General features: G+C 52.4%; 1 protein-coding gene across 1 annotated transcript; it reads right to left on the bottom strand.

Annotated features, from left to right (window-relative positions):
* Positions 1-12,829, bottom strand: S100A13 (S100 calcium binding protein A13). Its single transcript, XM_002715504.5, has 3 exons — positions 12,541-12,829; positions 9,995-10,189; positions 1-217 (listed from the first exon to the last, which is right to left on the bottom strand). The coding sequence occupies exons 2-3, from the start codon at positions 10,145-10,147 to the stop codon at positions 74-76; spliced, it is 297 nt and encodes a 98-aa protein (XP_002715550.1). The 5' UTR covers positions 10,148-10,189; positions 12,541-12,829; the 3' UTR covers positions 1-73.
* Positions 12,830-12,866: the final 37 nt, after the last annotated feature.

Raw genomic sequence — 12,866 nt, 5'->3', positions numbered from 1 at the left:
TGTGTTCCAAGGGAGAAGCTTTATTGGGGGCATCGAGGTCCTGCCTGCCCACGCCCGTCCCGGACAGCCAGCTCTACTTCTTCCGGATCTCCAGAGCCTTCTCCTTCCTCATTTCCTTCGCCAGCTCCCCAATCAGTCTCCAGTACTCGCTGAACTTGAGCTCCGAGTCCTGGTTCACATCCAAGCTCTTCATCTTCTCATCCAGGGAGCCCACATCCTGAGGAGACACCAAAAGGAAGGGCGGGGTTAGCTCGGGGGCGAGCGTTTGGCCGAGTGGCTGAGGCATCACTTGGATCAGAGTACCTGGGTTCCAGTCCTGGTTTGGCTCCCAACTGCAGCTTCCAGCTAATGTGCACCGTGGGAGGTAGCAGGCAATGGCTCAGTTAGGTCCCTGCCACCCACACGGGAGACCTGGGTTGAGTCTCTTGCTCTGGGCTTCATCCTGTCCCAGTTCCTGCTGTTGCTGGCATTAGGGAAGCGAACAAGCAGATGGGAAACTTCCGTCTCTGTCTCTCCCCCTCTCTCTCCCTTTCTCTCTCTCTCTCTCTCTCTCTCTCTCTCTCAAACTCTGCCTTTCAAATAAATAAATAAATCTTTTTTTTTTTTGACAGGCAGAGTGGACAGTGAGAGAGAGAGACAGAGAGAAAGGTCTTCCTTTGCCGTTGGTTCACCCTCCAATGGCCGCCGCGGCCGGCGTGCTGCGGCCGGCGCACCGCGCTGTTCCGATGGCAGGAGCCAGGAGCCAGGTGCTTTTTCCTGGTCTCCCATGGGGTGCAGAGCCCAGGCACCTGGGCCATCCTCCACTGCACTCCCTGGCCACAGCAGAGGGCTGGCCTGGAAGAGGGGCAACCGGGACAGAATCCGGCGCCCCGACCGGGACTAGAACCCGGTGTGCCGGCGCCGCTAGGCGGAGGATTAGCCTAGTGAGCCGCGGCGCCAGCCATAAATAAATCTTTTTTAAAATAAAATAAAATAAAATAAAATAGGATACTATAAGCAAGCGACTGTCAGTGAAGGCAAGGACGGCTGGCGTAACCACTCCCAATTGCATGATCCCAGGCTCTATGCCACATGATGCACTCAATTTCATTTGGTCCTCACAACCCACCAGAAGGAAAGGCTCCATGAGCACTGTAATCCCAACGCCTGGGAGAACGCCCGGCATGCACACACACACACACACACACACACACACGGTTGTTCACCACCACAACCCGAAGGCTAGGTCAGCGACAGGACACAGTTGGCGCTCAGTTAATATGGGCTTGAATAAATGCGCCACCAATCGAATGCAAATGGTACTGCAATGAGTCCATTTTACAGCAAAGAAAACGGAGGCTCAGAAAGGTTAAATAACCAACCGAAGACAGCAAACCAGACCCTGGGACCTGCATTCTTTGAACCGGACCGTCTGACTCAGCGCTCTCATTCAATAGTCTGTATTTCTAAACCCTCCCCGACAAAAAACTAATATAAATCATCAGATGTGTGGTTACAATATTTGTACACAAAAATCAATAGCTTTTAGTAAAAGAATGTTAGCCAGTTAGACCATATAATGAGAAAGATTCCATTTAAAATTGCTTTAGAAAGTGGGGAGCAAGTGTTCGGCCTAGCAGTTAAGACAATGGGGCCCCACACCAGGAAGTTGCTGGGTTCCGGTCCCAGCTCCGCTCCTGGGTCCAGCATTCCTGCTAACACAAACCCTGGGAGGCAGCAGGTGATAGCTCAAGTGATCGAGTCCCTGCCATCCACGTGGGAGACCTGGACTGAAGTCCCTGCTCCCAGTCTTGTCCCCCGCTGGGGGTACACTGCAGCATTTGAGGAGTGAACTCTCTGCCTCTCAAATACATAAATAATATATGAAGTACTTGGGCATAAATGTAGAGACCCAGCCTCACTGAATAAAAGACCTGCAAAGGGGTTGTAAAGAAACAAGTGCAGTTTGTTTCTCTCCATTCACACTCAGCACAGAATGCTTTTTTTTTTTTTTTTAAGATATATTTATTGAGGCCAGTGCTGTGGCACTGCAGGTAAAGTCACCACCTGCAGTGCTGGCATCCCATTTGGATGCCAATTTCAGTCCCAGCTGCTCCACTTCCGATCCAGCTCTCTGCTATGGCCTGGGAAAGTAGTAGAAGATGGCCCAAGTGCTTGGGCCCCTGCACCCATGTGGGAGACCCAGAAGAAGCTCCTGGCTTCAGATTGGCGCAGCTCTGGCAGTTGTGGCCATTTGGGGAGTGAACCAGAGGATGGACGACCTCTCACTCTGCCTCTGCCTCTCTATAACTCTGCCTTTCAAATAAATAAATGTATCTTTTAAAAAGATTTATTTATTTATTTGAAAGAGAGAAAGGAACAGAGATAAAGGAACAGCTGGAGATCTTCATCCACTGGATTGGAAGTGGAGCAGCTGGGATTCGAGCCTAGGCCCACATGGGATGCCAGAGTCACAGGTGGCAGCTTAATGCGCTACCCACAACATGGGCCCCAACACAGAACACTCTTAACACCTGCAGAACCCCGAGTGACTTCCCGCCCCAGCAAGTCTCCAGTAGCTGCCAACTGGGGGTCCTGAAATCCAGCACGGTTCTGACATTCCACCCCTCACCCCCGACACGAACCCCGCAGGCTTCAAGCACTGTTCCTCAAGACGTCCCCACTGCGGACACCAGGCCCCAGCTGCAGGCTGTGACCCCTCTCCTCCTCAGGGCTCCACCTTCGCAAGGCTGGCTCACAGCAGTGGGGAAATGCTTGTTTATGCCATTTACTGCATGGGACCCGTATCACAGGGGACACTGAGAGGCAACCAGCGGAAGACAAGGCACAGGGGAAGTGCCATACAGCTTCCGGTCCCTTCTGGGTGTGCCAGCAGCCCAGAAACCCACCAAATCCAGCAGTTCGGGCAATGTTACAGAGCTTCACCTCAGCACCAACCCCAGCCAAGAGCTAACCTCTACTGCCTGGTGCTGCTGGTTACCAGCCCCATCCTGAGGCTTCGGGACTCCAGCCTGAGCCCTGGCGCCAGCAAACACGCAGGTGGGATTAAAGGCGGCTCAGGATGAACAGCAACAGAGACCCTCCTGGCACTCAGGACACGCCAAAGCTTTTAGAAGCTGAGACAGGAGCTGAACAAAGACCAAATATACTTCGTATTACACCACAGGGCTATAAAGAACTTGAATAGGGGCCGGCATTGTGGCGCAGCAGGTTAAGCTGCTGCTTTGAGCACCCACATCCCATATCAAAGTGCTGTTTGGAGTCCCAGCTGCTCTGCTTCTGACCCAGCTCCCTGCTAATACTCCTGGGAAGGCAGTGAATGATGGCTCAAGAACTTGGGCCCCTGGAACCCCTGTGGGAGACCACGATAGAGTTCCTGGCTCCTGGTTTCAGCCTGGACCAGCCCCAGCTGCTGCAGCCATTGGGGAGTAAACCAGCAGATGGAAGATATCTCACTCACTCTCTCTGTCACTCAGTCTTTCAAACAAACAGATAAATCATTAAAGAAAAAGAAAGAAAATTTGAATAAACAGAAACATGCCTTTGTCTTAAAGAAAAGGACTCAATCGTATAAAGATGTCAACTTTCCTAAAATATATAATCCCACTTAAAATATCTACAGGATTCCTTTTTCACACTATATAGATATTCAATGTTTATTTATGTATTTATTAATTCATCTACCTGAAAGGCAGAGCCCTGGAGAGAGAGAGAGAGAGAGAGAGAGAGAGAGAATGCATTTCTATCTGCTGATTCATTTCCCAAAGCCCACAAAAGTCAGAGCTGGGCCAAGCTGAAGCCAAGAGCCAGAAACTCTAACCAGGTCTCCCATGTGGATGGCAGGGACCCAAGCACTTGGGCCATCATCTCCTGTCTTCTCAGGACACATTAGCAAGAAGCTAGATCAGAAGTGACGATGTCAGACCTCAAACTGACACTCCTAAGTGGTGGCTTAACCAGCTATACCCCTAATGCACACCTTGGAGGCAGCAGGTGGCAGCCCAAATACCTGAATCCCCATCAACCATGTGGAAGTCCTGGGCTCTTGGCTTCAGCCTGGCCCAGTTGAGGCTGTTACAGGCATCTGGGAAATAAACCAGCAGGTGGAAGATCTCTCTCTCTGCCTTTCAAATAGCTAAATAAATTCTTTAAATTGTTTTACATTTTAGATGGCAAAAACTATCAAAAACAAAGTCAAAGGCCAAAGCAAAAACATTTGCACCACATGTACTAAGCAGAAAGTTCATTTCTCCATTTGAAAAAGAATTCTAGTGAACCAATATGAAAAACGTTTGATCAAAGGAAAAAAGATGCAGTGGACAGAATAAGCAACATAAATATCCATCAGAAATTATTTTTTTTTTTTGACAGGCAGAGTTAGTGAGAGAGAGAGAGAGACAGAGAGAGACAGAGAGAAAGGTCTTCCTTCCGTTGGACCACCCCCTAAATGGCCGCTACAGCCGGCGCGCTTCGCCAATCCAAAGCCAGGAGCCAGGTGCTTCCTCCTGGTCTCCCATGCGGGTGCAGGGCCCAAGTACTTGGGCCATCCTCCACTGCCTTCCCGGGCCACAGCAGAGAGCTGGACTGGAAGAGGAGCAACCGGGACAGAATCTGGCACCCCAACTGGAACTAGAGCCCTGGGTGCCTGCGCCACAGGCAGAGGATTAGCCAAGTGAGCCACAGCGCCGGCCCATCAGAAATTCTTTTAGGGGAACTGCACTTGGCCTGGCAGCTGAGATACCAGTTAGGACACTGCATCTCATTTTAGAGTGCCTGCTTCTATGTCTCACTCTCTCTGTGTAATAAATCAACAATTTTTAAAATAATTTAATGTTTGCTTTGACTCAGAATTGAAGAACTGTTCTCTTGGCTCCTCTTGCCTGCTCTCCTCTCCTCCTCTTGTCTCTCCTCTCTCTAGCCTCCTCTTCTCTCTCACTCTGCTCTCTCTTCTCTCTCCTCTTTCTCTCTTGCTCTCCTTCTCCCTCTTCGCCCCTTCCCTCCGGTCTGCTGAGTTTTCCCCAATAAAGCCTTTCCCTTAAAAAAAAAAAGAATTGAAGAACTGTAAATCAGAAAAAGATAGCAATTTCACCTATGACATTGGCCAATTACAAGTTTGACAACACCCACTCTGGGCAAGGACCCAGGCATTCACATGCACGGTGGGCGGCTTTGTAAACTGGCACAACCTCAATGGGAGAAAAATGGGTAAAATCCATAAAAATTTAAAATGAACTTGAGGGGCCTGACGCTGTGGCATAGTTGGTAAAGCCACTGTTTGGGATGCCAGCCTCCCATGTGGGTTCTGGTTGGAGTCCCACCTGCTGTACTACCAATCCAGCTCTCTGCTGTGGCCTGGGAAAGCAGCAGAAGATGGCCCAAGTGCTTGGGCTCCTGCACTCACATGGGAGACCTGCAAGAAGCTTCTGGCTCCTGGCTTCAGCCTGGCCCAGCTCCTACCATTACAGCCATTTGAAGAGTGAACCAGCAAACAGATCTTTCTCTTTTTCTTTCTAACTCTGCCTTTCAACTAACTAAATAAATATTTAACTAAAAATATTTAATATATTGCCTATTGACTTAATATTTCTACTGCCAGGCATTTATCCTATAATAGTAAATTTCCTCCAAGTGTGCAAAAATATACAAACAGGATATTTGCAAAAAGGGAAAAAAATGGATACAGTGTTCATCAGACAGAAGACTGGTTATATGAACTTGCTTTAACCTATCAAACAGAATACAGTCATTCATTTTTAAGGGAAAAGTATCCCACATACATTGTTACATTCTTTAAAAAGCTACTTGTAGTAGGGGCCAGCACTGTGGTATAGAGGCTAAAGCCACCACCGCAGTGCCAGCATCCCATGTGGGCACCAGTTTGATACCCAGCTGCTCCACTTCCAATCCAGCTCTCTGCTATGGCCTAGGAAAGCAGCAGAAGATGGTCCAAGTGCTAGAGCCCCTACACCCACATGGGAGACCTGGATGAAACTCCTGGCTTCAGCCTTGCCCAGCCTTGGCCATTGCAGCCATCTGGGGAGTGAACCAGTAGATGCAAGATCTCTCTCTCCTTCCCTCCTTCCCTCCCTCTATCTGTAATTTTTTCAAATAAATGTCTCTTAAAAAATATATTCATGGGCCGGCGCCGCGGCTCACTAGGCTAATCCTCTGCCTAGCGGCGCCGGCACACCGGGTTCTAGTCCCAGTCGGGGCGCCGGATTCTGTCCCGGTTGCCCCTCTTCCAGGCCAGCCCTCTGCTGTGGCCAGGGAGTGCAGTGGAGGATGGCCCAGGTGCTTGGGCCCTGCACCCCATGGGAGACCAGGAAAAGCACCTGGCTCCTGGCTCCTGCCATCAGATCAGCGCGGTGCGCCGGCCGCAGCGCGCCGGCTGCGGCGGCCATTGGAGGGTGAACCAACGGCAAAGGAAGACCTTTCTCTCTGTCTCTCTCACTGTCCACTCTGCCTGTCAAAAAAATAAATTAATTAATTAAAAAAATATATTCATGGGGCTGGCACTGTGGTGCAGCATGTAAAGCTGCCACCTGCAGTGCCAGCATCCCAGATGGGCACCGGTTCAAGTCTTGGCTGCTCCACTTCCGATCCAGCTCTCTGCTATGGCCTGGGAAAGCAGTGGAAGATGGTCGAAGTCCTTGGGCCCCTGTACCCAAGTAGGAGACCCTTAGAAGCTCCTGGTTCCTGGCTTCGGATTGGCCCAGCTCTAGCCATTGCGGCCTGCTGGGAAATGAACCTCTCTCTCTCTCTCTCTCTCTATCTGCCTCTCCTTCTCTCTCTGTGTAACTCTTTCAAGTAAATAAATAAATCTTTATATTTAAAAACTATTCATTTACTCAATTTTTTTCCTTTTCTCTTTTTACAATTTTATTCACCCTTCGTTAACCAAATGTTTTTGCTGCCCCACCCCAACTCCTGTTGAAATCCTAGCCTCCAAATGGGCAGAGCTTTTGGTCAGGAGGGTGGAGCCCACATAAATGGGACCAGTGGCCTCATAAGAGAGACCCCACAGAGCTCTCTGGTCCTTGCCCCCAAGTGAGGACAGCGCAAGAAGACTATACCCAGAGAGGATGGGTGCCTGCCAGAAGCCGTGGGTGCTGGTGCCCTGGCCTCACACCTGCAGCCCCCAGAGCTGGGAGGAATGTTTTTCTGCTGTTGATAAGCACCCCCCCCTCCCCGGGTCTGTAGTACCTGGTGCAGCAAACAGGACTGAAGCACTGTATTCACATTTTACTGAGTACCTACTAGCCACAGACCCTATTGCAAGCGCTGGTGGTGACACAGTGGGCAAACACCCTGAGGTCAAGTTGCGATGGGTGTGTTCCCAAAGAGCAGTAAAGCAAGGGGAAAGTGCGCAAGCCATCTTTGTGATGCCGGGGTGAAGGAAGACCACACTGAGGATTTGCCGAGTGAGCAGAAATCTGAATCAAAGGAAGCCCAAGGCCAGCAAAGCCCAGGGGGACAGGCAGCCTGGGCCAAGAGCAGATGCGGAGTGTAAATGGCCCTCATTGTCTCTGAGGAGCTCTGCTGTCCAGGAGAGCTGAGATGCATCACAGGGTCGGGCAGGCTTTCTTTTGCCTTTGTTTTTCCGAAGGAGCTGTCACAGCAGGCTCTCTGGTAAGCTGATCTGAAGGATCCAGCAAAGAGGGGAAGGGTGGTGAGAGGGAAGTCTTCCAGTGGAAGGGAGAGGAGGGGGCCCAGGCCTCAGCTGGAGGGACTGGTCCTGGGGCGGAGACAGATGTGGAGTAACAGGAAGGAAGGGAAGGCACCGGTTGATGGCTGGTGGGTTTGGGAGAGAGGTGGGGCACGGAGAAGCTTCCTGGTGGCTCCTATCTTCTCAGTGAGAGGGATGATGCGAAATGAGGCAGAAGCTGTGAAATACCCACCCGAAAGAGCAGGAACACGGGGAACTGTGGCAGAACTGCCAGGCACGGGCCAGGTCCCCTTGGAGTCCGTGGTTACACATTTATTTCTTTCCAAAGATGTATTTATTTATTTATTTATTTGAAAGGCGGAAGACAGAGAGAGGGAGAGATTTTTCCATCCACTGCTTCACTCCCCAGATGCCCACAATGGCCAGGCTGGGCAGGGTTAGGATCCAGGAGCTGGACAGCAATCCAGGTTTCCCATGAAGACAGCAGGAACCCCAACACTAGAACCATCACCACTGCCCTCCAGGGTCAGTGTTAGGAAGAACTCGGAGTCAGAACCAAGAATTAAACCAGGCACTTCAATGTGGGACACATGGATGTCTAACCCACTTTTTTTTTTTTTTTTTTTTGAAAGGCAGAGCTATAGACAGAAGGAGAGACAGAGACAGAGAGAGAAATCTTCCACACACTGGCTCATTCCCCAGATGGCTACACTGGGTTAGGCTGAAGCCAGGAGTTTATTTGTTAAAAGATTCATTTATTTATTTATTTATTTGAGAGGCAGAGTTACAGACAGAGAGGGAAAGACAGAGAGGTCTTCATTGCTGGTTCACTCCCCCAAATGGCCACAACGGCTGGAGCTGGGCAAATCCCAGGCCAGGAGTCAGGAACTTCTTCCAGGGCTCCCACACAGGTACAGGGGCCCAAGCACTTGGGCCATCTCCTACTGCTTTCCCAGGCCATAGCAAAGAGCTAGATCAGAAGCAGAGCAGTTGGGGCTAAAACCAGTGCCCATATGGGATGCCAGTGGCACAGGTGGAAGCTTAACCTGCTACCCCACAGCGCCGGCCCAGACACAAGCATCTTAACCCCTAAACTGAACACCTGCTCTCAGAATGGTGGATTTAGGCAGCAAGTTAATGTGGGCAAAATGTGTGGTTTAACCAGGGTTGAGAGTCTGCCAGACAACTCAGAGGCAGAATCAAGGGAGCTGAGCAAGTGATTATAACCATGAGCCCCGGAAGGAAGACCTCTCTCTCTGTCTCTCCCTCTCACTGTCTATGACTCTACCTGTCAAATAAAACAAAAAAGAAAAAGAAAAAAAATCCATATTCCCACACTTCTATGTGCCTGAGAATTCTCAGAGAGGCTGTGAAGAAAACTGCTAGCCTAGAATGATATGCAAACCCAAACTTGATAGAATTTAAATCCCAGAGGCCAGAGCTGTGGTGTATCGGGTAAAGTCACCACCTGCAGCACCAGCATCCCATACAGCCAGCGGTCTGAGTCCCAAATGCTCCACTTCTGATCCAGCTCCCTGCTAATGTACCTGAGAAAGCAGTGAAAGATGACACAAGTCCTTGAACCCCTGCACCCATGTGGAAAACCCAGAGGAGGCTCCTGGCTCATGGCTTTGCTGGGCCCCTCGCCAGCCACTGTGGCTATTTGGGGAGTGAACCAGCAGGTGGAAGACCTCTCTCTCTCTCTCTCTCTCTCTCTGCCTCAGACTCTCAAATGAATACATAAATCTTTAAAAGAGCGAGAGAGAGAAAAGAAAGAAATTTAAATCCTGCGCCCCCCCATGGGCAGGAGGAGGAGTGGGCCTGTTGAACACCAAGGAAGGAGATTCCCACGGGGGGCAGTGGGGAGGGGCAGTGTTACTGGTGCTCCTTGCACCCCACCCCACCCCATCCCTGCACACAGAGCCTGTGACTCCAGAAAGGTGACTGAGCTTTAACACTGGACAAGCCCCTGCCCACCCCGGGCCCGAGTCTCTCGGCCTCCTGCCAGCTCTGTGGTCTATGAGCCTCCTGGGAGCCAGCTCTGGGTCCAGTCCTGTGTAGGAAAACGAGACCAGGAAGGCACAGAGCAGACAGACAGAGAACCCAACAGCGTCATCTGGTGGGAGAGCGTGAAGCCCAGTACCCACTGCCACAGTCACACACACACATACACACACACACACACACACACACACACATACCCCAGGCAAGAAGACCCGGAGCATCTCATCTACACCTGCAGTCTTGTGGTCACACCATGGAACCTGGCAACACCGCTTCGCCACCATGCCCGGCTCACACGGTCTAGTCCCAGAGGCCTCCGCCTACCTTGAGCAGGTGAGGCAACTGCTGGGTGACCAGTTCCTTAAACTCATTGACACTGAGGCTGCCCTTCCGGCCCTCCTTCCCTGCAAACGTGAAGAAGGTGTTGACCACCGTCTCGATGGCCGCCTCCAGCTCCGTCAGTGGCTCGGCTGCCATCACGCCCGGTGGGTTTGCAGCTGACAATGTCACGTGGCTGACCTGCAGGACCGGGAAGCAGCAGAAGGGATGAGTCAGGGAGCCCTGGGGCCCAGGAGCAAGCCACAGAGATCTGCCACCTCAGGCCTCTGCCTGCAGGGCGCATGATGGGGACAGGGAGGGACGGAGCTGAGCCTGCGGCAGGAGGCCAGGCAACAGTCTGGGAGTCTAGGTGGAGGTGGGGGTCAGCTCCGGAAGCCCCTTCTTCTGTGTCTGGAGATATTTTTTAAATGCCCATGCCCAGGGCAGGCGTCTGGCACAGTAGTTAAGATACTGTTTAGGGGGCTGGCACTGCTGGCGCTGTGGTTCAATGGATTAACCCTGCAGCATCAGCATCCCAGCTACTCCACTTCTGATCCAGCTCTCTGCTATGGCCTGGGAAAATAGTGGAAGGTGGCCCACCTGCTTGGGCCCCTGCTACCTCCCTGGGAGACCCAGAAGAAGTTCCTGGCTCTTGGCTTCATCTTGGTTCAGCCCCAGCCTGGTTCAGCCCCAGCCGCTGGGGAATGAACCAGTGGATGGAAAATTTCTTTCTCTCTGTCTCTCTCTGTGCCTCTGCCTCCCTGTAACTGCCTTTCAATAAATAAATAAATCTTTTTATTAAAGGTGAGGGGGAGAGCCGGCGCTGTGGCATAGCAGGTAAAGCTGCTGCTTGCAGTGCCTGCATCCCATATGGGCACAGTTCTAGTCCCAGCTGCTCCACTTCTGATCCAGCTGTCTGCTACGGCCTGGGAAAGCAGTAGAAGATGGCCCAAGTGCTTGGGCCCCTGCACCCATGTGGGAGACCCTGAAGAAGCTCCTGGCTCCTGGCTTCAGATCAGCTCAGCTCTGGCCATTGTGGTCATTTGGGGAGTGAACCAGCGGAATGGAAGACCTCTCTCTCTCTTTGCCTCTCCTTCTCTGTGTGTAACTCTGCTGCTCAAATAAATTAATCTTTTTTAAAAAGAATTATTTTATTTATTTGAAAGGCAGAGTTACAGAGAGAGGTAGAGCATTCCGCTGGTTCACTCCCCAAATGAGTGAACCCAGTTGGCCGCAACGGCCGGAGCTGAGCTGATCCGAAGCCAGGAGCCAGGAGCTTCTGCCAGGTCTCCCACATGGGTGCAGGGGCCCAAGGACCTAGGCTATCTTTTCCTGCTTTCCCAGGCCATAGCAGAGAGCTGGATTGGAAGAGGAGCAGCGGGACTCAAACCAGTGCCCATATGGGATGCCAGCGCTGCAGGCTGGGGCTTTAACCCACTGTGCCACAGCGCCAGCCCCAATAAATAAATCTTAAGAAAAAAAAAAAAAGAAGGAGAAGGAGGAGGAGAAGAATGAGGAGAAGAAGAAGGAGAAGAAGAAGAGGAAGGAGGAGAGGAAGAGGAAGAGGAAGAGGAAGAGGAAGAGGAAGAGGAAGAGGAAGAAGAAGAAGAAGAAGAAGAAGAAGAAGAAGAAGAAGAAGAAGAAGAAGAAGAAGAAGAAGAAGAAACAACTCTTTGGCATGCCCACATTTGATATGGGAGTGCCTGGGTTCGAGTCCCAGCTCTGCTTCCAATTCCAGCTTCCCTCTAATGCGCTCCCTTGGAAGGCAGCAGGTGAGGGCACAAGCACTTGGCTCTTGCCACCCAAGTGGGAGACCCAGATGCAGTTCCCAGTTCTTGGCTTCAGCCTGGCCCAGACCTCTCTCTGCTGTGGGCATCTGGGGAGTGAACCAGCAGATGGGCCCACGGGCTCTCTCTGCCTTTCAAACAAACAAAAAAGATAAAGCGCCTGTGTCTTGGCAACTCACTACGGAGACCCCTCCATCTGGGAGGAGCTTTTCAGTCTGGGGTCCTTCTTTGGAGTCCTCTGAGTCTGGGGGCCATTTTGTGGGTTTTCTGTCCCTCCTGATCTTGCCCAGCCTGAAAGCCTCAAGCCAAAGCTTGCTAACGCTGGGGGTGGGTGCTCTTCCCCACAGAGAAGCCCAGGGTCTGGCACACGTCCAGCTGTGGTCAGGGCCGGCTCAGCGCGGTCAGCCCCATCTTCTCTGCTCCCCATCCTCCCTTTCCTCAGGGGCAGAGCCTTCCAGTGACAGCGGACTCCCTGCCCAGGGAGGGCTTGGCACCGGCGCTCACAGCCCCGGGCGGGCAGGGGAGGGCCAGAGGAAGGGGACACGCAGCTCTTCCCTCCCCCTTCGGTCCACCACACCCCCACATCACCACAACCAGACACAACACACATACACACACACACACTCCTGCGGAGACGAAGCTGGTTCTCCCCAAGCCACTTCCTGAATCCCTGCCTGACCTGGCTCCGGGGGAGGGAGCTAGGAGTCCAGGAAGAAAACAGACTCCCCAGGCTCCCCGCAAGGCTTGGGGGGGGATGCAACTCACCGGGACCAAGAGATTGGGTGCGGCGGCGAGCGACAGCGCAGGGCTGAGGTTTATAACGCCGGGGGGGAGGAGGCGAGAGCCACTCCCCAACCGACTGGGTCAAGTTTCCGAGGACCGCCCAATCACGCCTCCCGCCCCCGTGCACTCGGGCCCGGGGCCCGGCTCGCCCCCAGCCCCACCTGCCCCCGCTGGGGGGCGCTGCCCGGAGCTGCCTGGATGGTCCCGGCTTAGCCGGGGTCTTAACGAGGCTTTTCCTTCCCGGGGCTGGGGGCGCTGCACCACACCCCAGTGTCTATCCCGCAGTGTGTACGTCGGGTGGGGGAGGG

This window comes from Oryctolagus cuniculus, chromosome 7 (assembly GCF_051225735.1).
Source record: "Oryctolagus cuniculus isolate XC-2025 breed Fujian yellow rabbit chromosome 7, ASM5122573v1, whole genome shotgun sequence".
Taxonomy (NCBI): Eukaryota; Metazoa; Chordata; class Mammalia; order Lagomorpha; family Leporidae; genus Oryctolagus; species Oryctolagus cuniculus.
This window is presented reverse-complemented; position numbering and strand designations above follow the sequence as displayed.

What these genes read in the sequence shown, in the direction of transcription:
- S100A13 (XM_002715504.5), bottom strand. Translation starts at nt 10,147, where the DNA reads ATGGCAGCCGAGCCACTGACGGAGCTGGAGGCGGCCATCGAGACGGTG. An exon ending in AGTTGCCTCACCTGCTCAAG is followed by an intron (nt 218 to 9,994) that starts GTAGGCGGAGGC and finishes GTGTCTCCTCAG; the next exon opens with GATGTGGGCTCCCTGGATGA.